This window comes from Lathyrus oleraceus, chromosome 6 (genome assembly GCF_024323335.1).
Source record: "Lathyrus oleraceus cultivar Zhongwan6 chromosome 6, CAAS_Psat_ZW6_1.0, whole genome shotgun sequence".
In the NCBI taxonomy this organism is placed as follows: Eukaryota; Viridiplantae; Streptophyta; class Magnoliopsida; order Fabales; family Fabaceae; genus Lathyrus; species Lathyrus oleraceus.
Genome location: NC_066584.1, coordinates 103,398,497 through 103,411,922, shown reverse-complemented (window position 1 = coordinate 103,411,922; position 13,426 = coordinate 103,398,497). Strand labels below are relative to the sequence as shown.

Below are 13,426 nucleotides of genomic sequence, written 5' to 3'. Positions count from 1 at the left end.
GGTCACAAGTGGTTTTGTAAAGATATCTGCTAGTTGATTTTTACTTTCAACGTGCTCAAATACGATGTCGCCTTTCTCAACATGATCTCATAGGAAGTGGTGACGAATCTCAATATGCTTAGAGCGAGAATGTAGCACCGTATTTTTGGTTAGATTAATAACACTAATATTGTCGCACATAATAGGAATATGTAATAGTTTAATATCAAAATCAAGTAGTTATTGTTTAAGCCACAAAATTTAAGCACAACAACTACTGGATGCTACATATTCCGCCTTGGCAATTGACAAAGCAACGAAAACATGTTTCTTGCTATGCCAACTAACTAAGGAATTTGAAAAAATGTGGCAAGTTCTAGTAGTACTCTTCCTATCCGATTTGCAACTGGAAAAATCGGAATCGGTATAACCGACAAAATTACAATCACTTCCCTTGGAATAACAAAGCCCATACTTAGAAGTGCCATAAAGATACCTAAGAATGTGTTTAACAACTTTTAAATGTGATTCCTTAGGAGTCGATTGATAACGGACACACATGCAAAAGCTAAACATAATATCCGGCCTATATGCAGTGAGATATAGAAGATAACCAATCATACCTCTATACTTTTTCACATCAACGTCCTTGCCATTTTCATTCCTTTCCAAGTTGCCATTTGTAGGCATTGCAGTGTCAATCGATTTCGCACCTTCCATGCCAAATCTCTTTGGCAAGTCATTATAATATTTGGTTTGACAAATGAATGTGCCTTCATTGAGTTGATTGATTTGAATACCTAGAAAGTAATTCAACTCCCTAATGAGGCTCATCTCAAACTCACCCTGCATAAGCTTAGAAAACTCTTTGACATGTTGCATATTAGTTTATCCAAAAATGATATCATCGACATAAACTTGAACAAGAAGAGTATCATTTCCCAACATTTTTTCGGAAAAGACTCATCAAAAGTAATGTGAACCGAGTCTTCAACAATAAGTAGCCTTTTGTTATAAACCTTATATGCTTTACTAGATTGTGAGTATCTGAGGAAGATACCCCCATAGGCTTTTGCAGCGATCAAGCCAATATTATCCTTTCCATTGTTCTAAATGAAACATTTACATCCAAAAATGTGAAGATGAGAAACATTAGGTTTTTTACCCCCTAAGTAGTTCATAGGGAGTTTTGTCTAAAATATGACGTATTAGAATCCTATTCAAGACATAACACGTTGTGCTAATGGCATCGGCCCAAAAATACTTTGGTAGATTACCTTCATTAAGAATAGTCCTCGCCAACTCCTCTAAAATACGGTTTTTGCGCTCCACAACCCCATTTTGTTGTGGAGTTATAGGAGCGGAGAAGTTATGCTCAATGTTATGTTTTTCACAATACTTCTCAAAGAAGAGGTTTTCTAATTCTCCTCCATGATAACTTCGGATGGAAACAATTTTAAATTTCATCTTATTTTGGAACAATATTGCAAATTGTTTGAACGCCAGATATGTCTCATCTTTACTATACAAATAGATAACCTAACAAAATCTAGAGTAATCATCAACAATCACAAAGCAACACTACTTACCACCTATGCTTTTGGTCCTTGAGGGACTGATCGCGACTTTATGAGTCTATTGGGGTATTAACTGCAAGTGCAAAGTCTAATCGCGTAGTAATAAAAGATATCGATCCCACAGGGACTTATGAATCGATATACCGTTTTCTAAGGTCACTTCGTAAAGCTAAGGCAGATGATACTTTGATATTTAGGGGGAAAAGTAAAACTAAAATGAGATCTAGATTAAATATCGAATAACGCGGATATCGGTATGTAGTTCGTCGTAATTAGGGAATCAAATCTCCATTGGTTTCTTAGTTTTAAAATAAGTCCTTTCATTAGACACTATTGATTAAAAATCTTTTCTCAAACTCTCGCTCTGTTGAATAGACTATGATTTTACCTTAACGTACGCTCTCACTATTTAGTTAAAACTAAAATCAGTTTTTGAAAACAATAGAACTTATAGAAACTCTTTTTATTAAAATACTAACCGTTTAAACACCCTCGTCTCAAACTCTCGCTCTGTTGAATTAGATTATATGATTAAACTTAAATGCTTAACTCTCGTCCTCACATTTAACCTTTAAAAATACTTTTTGAAAATGATTAGAATTTAATTAACTCTAAAAATTGCTTTCGCCCTGATTTAAAGTTAATGTCCAATTTACACTGTCCAGTTAAAAACTCAAACCGTCGTTCTATTGATTTTAACTTCTTTACGTCTTTTACTCTCGTACAAAAACTTTGGTATTAACCCTGTAAATTGAGACCATAAAAAGAGTGACTATATCTTTAAATAAATTTAAACCAACTTAGTTTTGATTCCATTATTCCGCTTACTTTACATATCGATACCTAAGTTTATTTAGCCGGACATGCTAAACAAGCCTAAACAATAATTATGCTTAAATACAGCCATGTCAGGCAAATAGTATAGATAAACAGCAGTACAGAGCATATATAAATTAAAACAATAAAATTAATAGAGATCTTGATTATTCCTAGCTTCGATGCTTGAACACTCCACCACAGACCGGTTGGATTTGTTCTTCGCAATCTTCGATCAGACAGTAAAATAAAGGCGAAGGAATAAAATACTATGATCTAACGTAAGGTTAGATCCATTAAAAGTTACACAATAGTTTCCGGTGTAGAAACTATTGTGAGAAAATTAATTGAATGCTTTGAAAATTGACTGGAAAAGAAAAGGAAATAAAAATTGCTAGGAAAGTAGAGTGCTGGAAAATTAAAAAGCAGTAAAAATAATGCACGGTGTCGAAAACTGGAAAATTGAGAGAGGAGTCTACAGGGTTCCACCATTGGATTTATTTATACCAATCCATCAAGTGACCGTTTCTTCCAACGTCCTTCAGTAGGTTTTGGTCACACGTCAACTGGTCAAGCGAAGAAAAGGGTGAACGTGCTTCTGTTACGCGTCAAAGCCAAAAATATAGGAATTGGGGTGTGACGCTCCTCACACCTTGTGTGGCGCTCGTAACACTTAGCAGGAGGGCGTGACGCTCGTCACACCTTGTGTGGCGATCGTCACAGCATCACAGCGCCTCTCTTTGTAGTTGTGGGCTGGGCTTTAGTGGATTACTTTTTTATCCTCTTTTTGCACCTCCTTTTCTTTCTTTTTCACGTATGCTTCAAATAGTGTGACCTGAAATAAATAGAAGGAAAATACCAAGCAATATCGAATAATATGAAATAAATCGAATCAAATAATAATATAATTTAATTAAATCGAATCCAAAAATGTGATATTATTTCATGTTATCAAACTCCCCCATACTTAGACTTTTGCTTGTCCTCAAGCAAGATTCAATGTAGAAATCGGTTTAAAATGCTAGCCAGATGAAATTTCCAAACACACATCAATTCGTAGTAGGTTGCAAGTAAATCTTGTTTAGGAATAACCTGAGCTTAATCTCAACATCAACAACTACCGTTACAACCTCAAATAACCCCACCTTATGCAAACCAGTTCGAGTCACGCTATTGTAGCTATCCTAGTTCTTTTACTCTTATTTCACCCGTTTTCATTTTAGCGAAATCACATTAAGCCCTTTATCTTTTCACGCACATAGTGGAGTAACCGGTTAGCGATTCTGATTCCCTTTTTAGCTGGAAGTTCTGGTACATAAGTTGGATAACTTCGTTATTTAGTTCATTGTAAATTGCGGGGGATCGGACCGTAGTCCGCCCTACCAAGTTCAGCACCAGATACCAGCTGAACCAACTCATAATGGATCTTTCATATCGTGCTTTTGTAGGGTCCGCAACCTTTGGATTAAATGATCTGGTAAGGATCACCTAACTTAATTAGTGCATTTCCTTATATATATTTTTTATGTTGTTTTGGGAATCATTCACTTATATTCATCGGCTCTCCACGTACTTTACTATTAAGATGGTGCCGACTTCTCGTATAAACTACTCGGGGTTACTATAAAACTAAAAGTTCAAGGGATTGGTATAATAGGTACTTTTCTGATCTAGCATGTTAAGGTGTTTAGAGCGTTGGGGCGGTAATAATTTTCGTCTTAATTTTACTCAAGTTTGATAAAATAAGCAACCTTTATACTTATTGAGTGTGTTAAGTGTTAAATTTTATTTTATTTTTTTGTTATGGCTCAAGAAAATTGAGGGGAAAAGATAATACAAGATTTTTACACTAGGGACTCGACTTAAAATAAATATATTATATTTAGATAAGGAAATAACAATGAAAGGGAAGATAACATACTTGAAAGAGGAATGTTGGAAAAGAAATAATCATAACGGAAACAAGGTTCCCCCCCCCCATACTTAAGTGAAACATTGTCCCCAATGTTTTAAAGAGAAGCGAAAAGAAAGGAAAATAAAATAAATATGCTCAATTTTGCCTGCGTCCTCTTGTTCTCGGGCCCGCTGAGCGTTGACGTACTTCCAAGTCATCAAACCTGTTGAGAAAATCAGTGAACCGCTAGTCGGTTATTGCATTCCTTGCTTCCTGTTGATGTTGCATCTGGCGCATCAGTTGCATCACTTCGTTATTCTATGCATGCATGGCATCAATAGCATCCATGATGTCATCATTAGTTGCTGGCCTTCTTCTTCGACGACGTCAGGAGGATGGACCAGTTGCATTCTCGGAAGGGTTAAGCGGGGCTGACTGTTGTTCAAGACCTTGATCACCTTGCTCCATTTCTTCAAACTCGTCCGGGGCCGGGTTTGCTTGTGTAGGCTCGGTAGCTTCGGGAGCATTAAGGTCGTAGATGGATCGGTCGGGGTTGGTGACATCTGTGAGGGTAATGTTGGGTAAAACAACGCTTGGGACTTCTTGGTTATTCACCATAAGATAATACCGTCCGCCTACCCTATTTTTGATTAAGCGGCTGGAGCTGGCAAAGATTGTAAATTTTGAAGTCGGTCCCCTAGATTCAAACCAAGTGCTATGGAGGTTATTAATCCTCCAATCACGAAAGGTTGGCGGCCTCTAGCACATAGGGTGCGGATATGGTGAAATAAGAAAGAAGCAGTGTTTACCTTTGTATCCATTGCAAAGACGCAGTGGAGGAAGAATAATTCCTTGGCATTGACTTTGTTGTTGTTGGGTCGATCGAAAATGGTGTTTTGCCGAATGCGGATAAAATACCGGATGGTTGGGTTGTGTATGTGTGAAGCAAGTAGTGCATCCCAATTATCGGTTTCCACACCGGATATTTTTCTAAAGAGGTCGAAGGCGTTTATGGGCCACTGTGAGTTCGGAGGGATTCTTGGGTGGACTTGGTCTCCTACAGGGAACTGTAGCATGGCACTCAACTGATCCTGGGATAGTGAGTACTCGGTGTTGAACATGCGGAAAGTTGCGGTACCGGTTAAGTACTCGTCTTCACCGGTTGGAGTGGTGTATGAATAAGAACTTAAAAATTCTAAGGTGAGTGATGGGCAGGTAGGTTGATTGTGTGTGCAAAGAAAGGTTAAATCAGCAAGCCGAAGCATCCATTGCACACCTTGAAGTAATCCTAATTCTTGTAAACAATTTAAATCAGGATACCTGGTAGAGATGACACCTCGTTGTTGAAACCGATCGAATTGCTCTCGTTGATAGTTATCATCTTCGGATCGGAAGATGATATTTCCGAATTGTTGGTTTTCCGCCATATTGATAGGTGGGTTGAAAGAAGGAAAGAGGGTGCAAATGTATTTGTATAGAGTGGTTTGTTGGAATGATGTGGTTTAGGGAGAAATGAAGTGTAGGTATTTATAGGAAAATTTTTTGGAAGTTGGAAGAGGAGTGTGTGAGAGAAAAATAAATGTGGAGGAATGTGAGTGGGATGGAGTAAAGAGGTGAATGAATAGGGAAAATAAAACGGTGGGGGGGTAACGGTCGTGTCCCCAACGGTCACCAACGTTCACCTATTCTGGAGTAGTCACGCTCGTGACAGAAGGTGTTACGGGCGTCACATGGCGCTTGCGTGACGACCGTGATGGATTGTGTGACGCTCGTCACACCAGTCAGCTTGCAACGGTCACTTTCGTGGGTGCTTCCTAATTTGTTTTTATTATTTTATTGTTTTTATTTTGTTTTGTTTATGTTTATTATATTTTGCTATTGTTATATTTTTGAATTGTCATGCATGCTACTCTACTACACACCATAGTGTATATATATTTTTCTCTAATAGGCTATGTAAGTAGCATACAGTAAATATCATTATTGATAATTGTAGGTACTGCATAAATAAAATTGAACCAATAATGCGATAGCTTCATAAAATAAACATAATGTAACATTTGAAGGTAAAAGAAAACATGGAAAAACAAATACTAAGATTAAAACAATGTTAAATGAAACTATAGATTCCCTAATACTAAAACTAATTAACTAAAAACTTCTAGCCACTTGCAGGATCTCTGGCCGGAAAATGATTTGTCATAGTGCTCATGTATTACAGAATTTCATGTCCTATCATATTTAACTCCTCTCGCATGGCAGCTTGTTCTGACATCAAAGCTTGAATAGCGGCATTATAATCATTTCCGGGCAGATGATGTCTAAGATCTGGTATTGCTGATTCTGCGGACGGAATAGGATGAGGTGGAGAGGCTGCATCATGGTAACCAGTTGGTGTCTGTGGATCAGACTCGGCATAAGGAATCTGGTCGCCAAGAATCTCATAATCTTGGATGGATTCAACATATCTAACAGGAGAAGGTATTCCATCCAGGTTGTAAAGCCAATTGTTTCGGTCATGAACACTAGTTATCGGACTAGGCATTGTGAATAGGTAAACAACTTGGTTATTAATTATTAATTCAAACTCTTCAGGTCCCAGGTTTCTGATAAACAAAGTGTTGAAAAGGAAATGTATGTTCATAGACTCGATGCCACAGAAAGGGTTCGAGTCAAGCATGGGTTGGAGCAATCCAATAGCATTGGCAATCATGGTTATCAATCCTCCTATTTGAATCGGTGCACGGTCAGCTTGAATAAGGCGGCCGAAACTCGCCAACATATAGGTGGCACCATTCACTGGACGGTTCTGGGAAGCACAAAATATTATGAAGAGTTCATCACGTGATACTGTGGTAATGTTTGATCTCTTTCCAAAAAGAGTGTGTGCTAGGATTTTGTGGAAATAGCGAAAAGTCGGGTTATGTATGTTTCCAGAGAGAAACTCATGTTCCTCAGGGTCGTCATTACCCGTCAAACTTCCCCAAAAATGTTCAAGCTCTCTATATTCAAAAAGGTCTTCTTGGCTCATGGTGAATGTATCAAAAGAGGTAGGGAACCCTAAAAGGTTAGTAAACTCTTGAATGTTAAATTGATACTCCATATTGAACATCCTGAATTGAATGAAACCTCGGTTTATTCCTTTTCCATGGTTTGGTAAATAGATCAGGGAGCTAAGGAATTCTAGAGTTAGCCTTCGGTAAGTAACAAATTGTCTGTGGATAGGAGTGGTTTCCCACCCTATTTGATTCAGCAGATACAGGACACTATCTCTTAGCCCAAGTACGATCATTGCATCTTCATCAGCATAGAAGGTTGGGTGCATCTCTCTCTCAGAAAGTTCTTCAAATTTTTGTCTCTGAGCTCTCCCTCTAAATTTGATACCCATACGATCAATTTATCCCATCAGGTTAGTGTTAACTAAAGAAAAGAAAAAAACAAGAATTTAGTCAGGGATTGGCCAGATGCCGGAAGAAGAAAAGAAGAAATTTTTTATAAAATAAAATAAATGAAGAATGAATACTAAATAAAATCAAAAGAATAATCAAAGAAAAGATAGTAAAAATTTGTGGGTTGTCTCCCACGAAGCGCTTTGTTTAATGTCGCAAGCTCGACATAAAACTAGTAAATGTTAATCTATAGATTTAGGAGACAATACGTCTAATTTCAGGACTTACGAGTCTTCATTGTTTTCATCATAGTGATAATGTTTCAGACGTTGCCCGTTTACGATAAATGTTTCCATAGATTTTCCCTTAACTTCCACTGCTCCACTAGTTTGAAGATGGTAGGGTGTCGCTACTCGATGTTTCACACCATACTTAAACAATAGTTTTTCGAGTATCTTAGATTTGAAATGCGATCCACCATCACTGACTACTATTCTTGGGACACCAAATCTTGGAAAGATTATATTCTTAAAGAGTCTAGTTACTACTCGTGTGTCGTTTGCTGGAGAAGCTATAGCTTCAATCCATTTTGATACGTAGTCAACCGCTACGAGTATGTACTTGTTACCGAAAGAAGGTGGAAAAGGTCCCATGAAATCTATTCCCCACACGTCGAAAATCTCTACTTCCAAAATGCCCTTTTGTGGCATCTCGTCACGTCTAGATATGTTTCCTGTCTGTTGACATCTATCACATTTCTTGACAGCAGCATGCACATCCTTCCATATGTTTGGCCAATAAAGACCGGCTAGTAGGATTTTAGAGCAGGTCTTGGATGTACTTGCGTGTCCACCATAAGGAGCGGAATGACAATGTTGGATTATACTTTCTATCTCTTATTCAGGTATACACCGACGGAAAATACCATCGGGGCCTCTTTTGAAAAGTAAAGGGTCGTCCCAATAATAATGTTTTATGTCATGGAAGAATCGTTTCTTTTGTTGGTAGGACAAATCAAGTGGAACCATCCCGGCGGCTAAATAATTGACAAAGTCGGCATACCATGGTGTAACGCATACAACCAAGGTGGTCTCTACCTATTCATCAGCTCTATTTTCTTCCAAATTAGCTATAAGTCTATCGTATAAGAAGTCATCGTTGATCGATGTTCTTTCCGGTTCCAGATTTTCAAGTCTAGAAAGGTGATCTGCTACTATGTTTTCAGTTCCTTTTTTATCTTTGATTTCCAAATCAAATTCTTGTAACAACAAGATCCACCTTAGGAGTCTGGGTTTAGCGTCCTTTTTTGTTAGGAGGTACTTAATGGCAGCGTGGTCAGTGTAAACGATTATTTTAGCTCCGACCAAGTAAGAACGAAATTTATCAAGTGCAAACACTACTGCTAAAAGTTCTTTCTCGGTCGTGGCGTAATTCATCTGTGCTTCATCTAGAGTTCTACTTGTATAATATATGACGTGAAGTTTTTTATCCTTTCGTTGTCCTAAAACAGCGCCTACGGCGTAGTCGCTTGCGTCACACATTATTTCGAATGGTTCATTCCAATCCGGAGTCTGTATTATGGGCGCGGAGATCAATGCTTCTTTAAGCGTTTGAAATGCTTCTAAACATTTATTGTCGAAGATGAATTCAGCATCTTTCATTAATAATCCGGTTAAAGGTTTAGTTATTTTAGAGAAACCTTTAATAAATCATCGATAAAAACCGGCATGTCCTAAGAAGCTTCGTACTTCTGTCACAATTTTCGGAGGTTGAAGGTTTTCGATTACTTCTATTTTGACTTTGTCTACTTCAATTCCTCTATTTGATATGATGTGTCCTAAAACAATTCCTTCTTGTACCATAAAGTGACATTTTTCCCAATTAAGTACTAGTTTTACTTTTACACATCGTTCTAGAACTCTTTCTAGGTTTTCAAGACATTCTTCGAAACTTTGTCCGCATACGGAAAAATCATCCATAAATACTTCCATGATGTTTTCAAGAAAATCGGCGAATATTGCCATCATGCACCTTTGGAAGGTTGCAGGAGCATTCCACAAGCCAAACGGCATTCGTCGATAAGCGAAGGTACCAAAAGGACATGTGAACGTTGTCTTTTCTTGGTCATCAGGATGAATTGGTATTTGAAAGAAGCCTGAGTAACCGTCCAGATAGCAGAAATGAGAATGTTTGCCTAATCGTTCTAACATCTGGTCTATGAATGGTAAAGGAAAATGATCTTTTCGGGTTGCTTTGTTTAGCTTTCTATAATCAATGCACATTCTCCATCCCGATTCAATTCGTTTGATTATAGTTTCTCCTTTTTCATTTTCGATAACTGTTATACCTCCTTTCTTTGGTACTACGTGTACAGGACTAACCCATTTGCTATCAGATATAGGGTATATGATACCTGCCTCTAATAACTTCGTTACTTCCTTCTTCACTACCTCACTCAGGATCGGGTTTAATCTCCTCTGATGTTCCCTAGAAGTTTTACAATCTTCTTCTTGCATGATGCGGTGCATACAAATAGAAGGACTTATCCCTTTAAGATCGGTGATGTTGTATCCTAGTGCGGTCGGATATTTTCTTAAGATATGTAGGAGTTTTTCGGTTTCGAGTTTTCCTAGGTCTGCATTGACTATCACAGGTCGTTCAAGTTCTGAGTCTAGGAATTCATATCTCAGATTTTTGGGAAGTGTTTTCAGGTCGAGGGTAGGTTTCTTAAGGCATTGCGTAGAATCCGATGTTACTGCTAAACATTGGTTCAGTCTGTCTTCTACACGACAGTCAGTTAATTCATCATTTTCTAATTCTGTTTCTTTTATGCATTCATCGATGATATCCATGAAGTAACATGTGTCTTCTATTGCAGGTGCTTTCAAAAATTTAGAAAGAATGAATTCAATTTTCTCTTCTCCTACTTCGAAAGTGAGTCGTCCTCGTTTTACGTCTATGATAGCACCGGCGGTTGCTAAGAATGGTCTTCCCAATATAATGGGGGTAACTTCATCTTCTCTTATGTCCATAATTATAAAATCGGTTGGAATGTAGAATTGACCTATGCGCACGGGAACGTTTTCAAGAATTCCTACGGGATATCTAACGGAACGATCTGCTAATTGCACAGACATTTTAGTTGGTCTTAATTCTCCCATTTCAAGTCTATTGCATATGGACAAGGGCATAACACTGATACCGACTCCTAAATCGCATAAAGCTTTGTATATGACAAATTTTCCTATGTGACAGGGTATAGAGAAACTACCAGGATCTTTAAGTTTAGGAGGCATATTCTGGATTATAGCGCTACATTCAGCAGTGAGTGTAACGGTTTCGCTATCTTCAAGTTTCCTTTTATTAGAATGAATTTCTTTTAAGAACTTAGCATACGAGGGCATCTATGTAATAGCTTATGTGAAAGGAATGGTGACGTTTAATTGTTTTAGTAGGTCAACAAATTTTTTAAATTGGCCCGCGTCTTTGGTTTTAATTAGCCTCTGAGGATAAGGGATAGGTGGTTTGTAAGGCGGTGGAGGTACATAAGGTTCTTTCTTTTCTACGGTTTCCTTATTACTCTCTTCCTTTTCCTTAGGTTTATCTTCTTCCTCAGTTGACTTTTTAGAGTTTTGGTTCTCAACTCTTGGATCAGATGGTCCTTCTACCTCTGTTCCACTTCTCAATATAATTGCATAAGCGTGGCTTTTCGGGTTAGGTTGGGGCTGTCCAGGAAATGTACCAGTTGGGGCAGCAGTAGGCGCTTGTTGTTGAGCTACTTGTGAGATTTGTGTTTCCAACATTTTGTTATGGGTAGCCAGGGCATCTACTTTACTTGCTAGTTGTTTAATCAGTTCGTTAGTGTGTACATTATGGTTCAAGAAATCTTTATTGGTTTGCTGTTGAGAAGCTATGAAGTTCTCCATCATGATTTCCAAGTTGGATTTCCTAGGAACTTTATTGTTAGGCGTAGATGGGGTCGGCTTTTGATATCCAGGAGGTATAGCTGGGGCTTGACTGGGAGCTTGTCCTGGTGCGTATAAGGCATTGTTACTCTTATATGAAAAATTAGGATGGTTCTTCCAGTTTGAGTTATAGGTATGCGAGTAAGGATTTCCTTGAGCATAGTTCACCTGCTCTGCTTGGATTCCTGTTAGGAGTTGACAATCTGTAGGAGTGTGACCTTGGATTCCACAGACTTCGCAATTTTGAGTCACGGCAACCACGGTGGCTGGAGGTGATACATTTAAACTTTCAATTTTCTGGGCAAGAGCATCCACTTTTGCATTAACATGATCAAGGCTACTTATCTCGTACATGCCACTTTTCGTTTGAGGTTTTTCTACCATTGTTCGGACGCTTCCCCACTGATAATGGTTTTGGGCCATGCTTTCGATAAGTTGATACGCGTCAGCGTAAGGTTTATCCATAAGCGCACCACCTGCGGTGACGTCTATTATTAATCTTGTGTTGTATAAGAGACCATTATAGAAGGTATGAATTACTAACCAGTCCTCTAAACCATGGTATGGACAAAGTCTCATCATGTCTTTGTATCTTTCCCATGCTTCGAAAAGAGACTCGTTATCTTTCTGTTTAAATCCATTTATCTGGGCTCTTAACATAGCTGTTTTGCTTGGAGGAAAATATCGGGCAAGAAAGACTTTCTTCAACTCATTCCATGTGGTGACTGAGTTGGAAGGAAGAGACTGAAGCCATCTTCTAGCTTTATCTCTTAACGGGAAAGGAAAAAGACGAAGTCGAATTGCCTCTGAAGTGACACCATTAGCTTTAACAGTATCAGCGTATTGAACAAATACGGATAAATGAAGGTTTGGATCCTCGGTAGGTTTTCCAAAGAATTGATTCTGTTGCACTGCCTATAACAGCGAAGGTTTAAGTTCGAAGTTGTTTGCTTCAATTGCGGGTGGAGCAATACTCGAATGCGGCTCATCTTGCGATGGAGCAGCGTAATCTCGAAGAGCACGAGCTGGTTCTGCCATCTCGGGTATCGGCGAAGGAAGAAGATTTTTGAGATCAGGAATTTCGATTGGAGGAAGATTGTTTGCAGCACGATACTCTTGAATTCGTCGTAAGACTCGGAGATATCGTTCAATGTCGTTGATTCGTAAGTAATACGGTTCGCCTTGTGAGCGAGTGTGTGGCATACAAATCAACGAAAAACAAGAAAAAATAATAAAAAATTGCCTTAGTCTCTACAGCGTAACAGAAGAGTTACGACATCGACTAAATAAAAGTCCCCGGCAACAGCGCCAAAAACTTGATCGCGACTTTATGAGTCTATTGGGGTATTAACTGCAAGTGCACAGTCTAATCGCGTAGTAATAAAAGATATCGATCCCACAGGGACTTATGAATCCATATACCGTTTTCTAAGGTCACTTCGTAAAGCTAAGGCGGATGATACTTTGATGATTATGGGGAAAAGTAAAACTAAAATGAGATCTAGATTAAATATCGAATAACGCGGATATCGGTATGTAGTTCGTCGTAATTAGGGAATCAAATCTTCGTTGGTTTCTTAGTTTTAAAATAAGTCCTTTCATTAGACACTATTGATTAAAAATCTTTTCTCAAACTCTCGCTCTGTTGAATAGACTATGATTTTACCTTAACGTACGCTCTCACTATTTAGTTAAAACTAAAATCACTTTTTGAAAACAATAGAACCTATAGAAACTCTTTTTATTAAAACACTAACCGTTTAAACACCCTCGTCTCAAACTCTCGCTCTGTTGACTTAGATTATA

The 13,426-nt window shown here is 38.2% G+C and overlaps 1 protein-coding gene and 1 non-coding gene across 2 annotated transcripts; one reads left to right on the top strand and one right to left on the bottom strand.

Annotated features, from left to right (window-relative positions):
• Positions 1–240: 240 nt before the first annotated feature.
• On the bottom strand, positions 241–861 carry LOC127094227 (secreted RxLR effector protein 161-like). The gene has a single exon (XM_051033086.1). The coding sequence runs from the start codon at positions 859–861 to the stop codon at positions 241–243; it is 621 nt and encodes a 206-aa protein (XP_050889043.1).
• An 11,312-nt stretch (positions 862–12,173) lies between these two features.
• Positions 12,174–12,280, top strand: LOC127098988 (small nucleolar RNA R71). Its single transcript, XR_007793664.1, has one exon. It is a non-coding gene; the product is annotated as a small nucleolar RNA R71 (small nucleolar RNA).
• Positions 12,281–13,426: the final 1,146 nt, after the last annotated feature.

Bases quoted from the DNA above. Each gene is read 5' to 3' on its own strand.
- LOC127094227 (XM_051033086.1), bottom strand. From the start codon at position 861: ATGCAACATGTCAAAGAGTTTTCTAAGCTTATGCAGGGTGAGTTTGAG.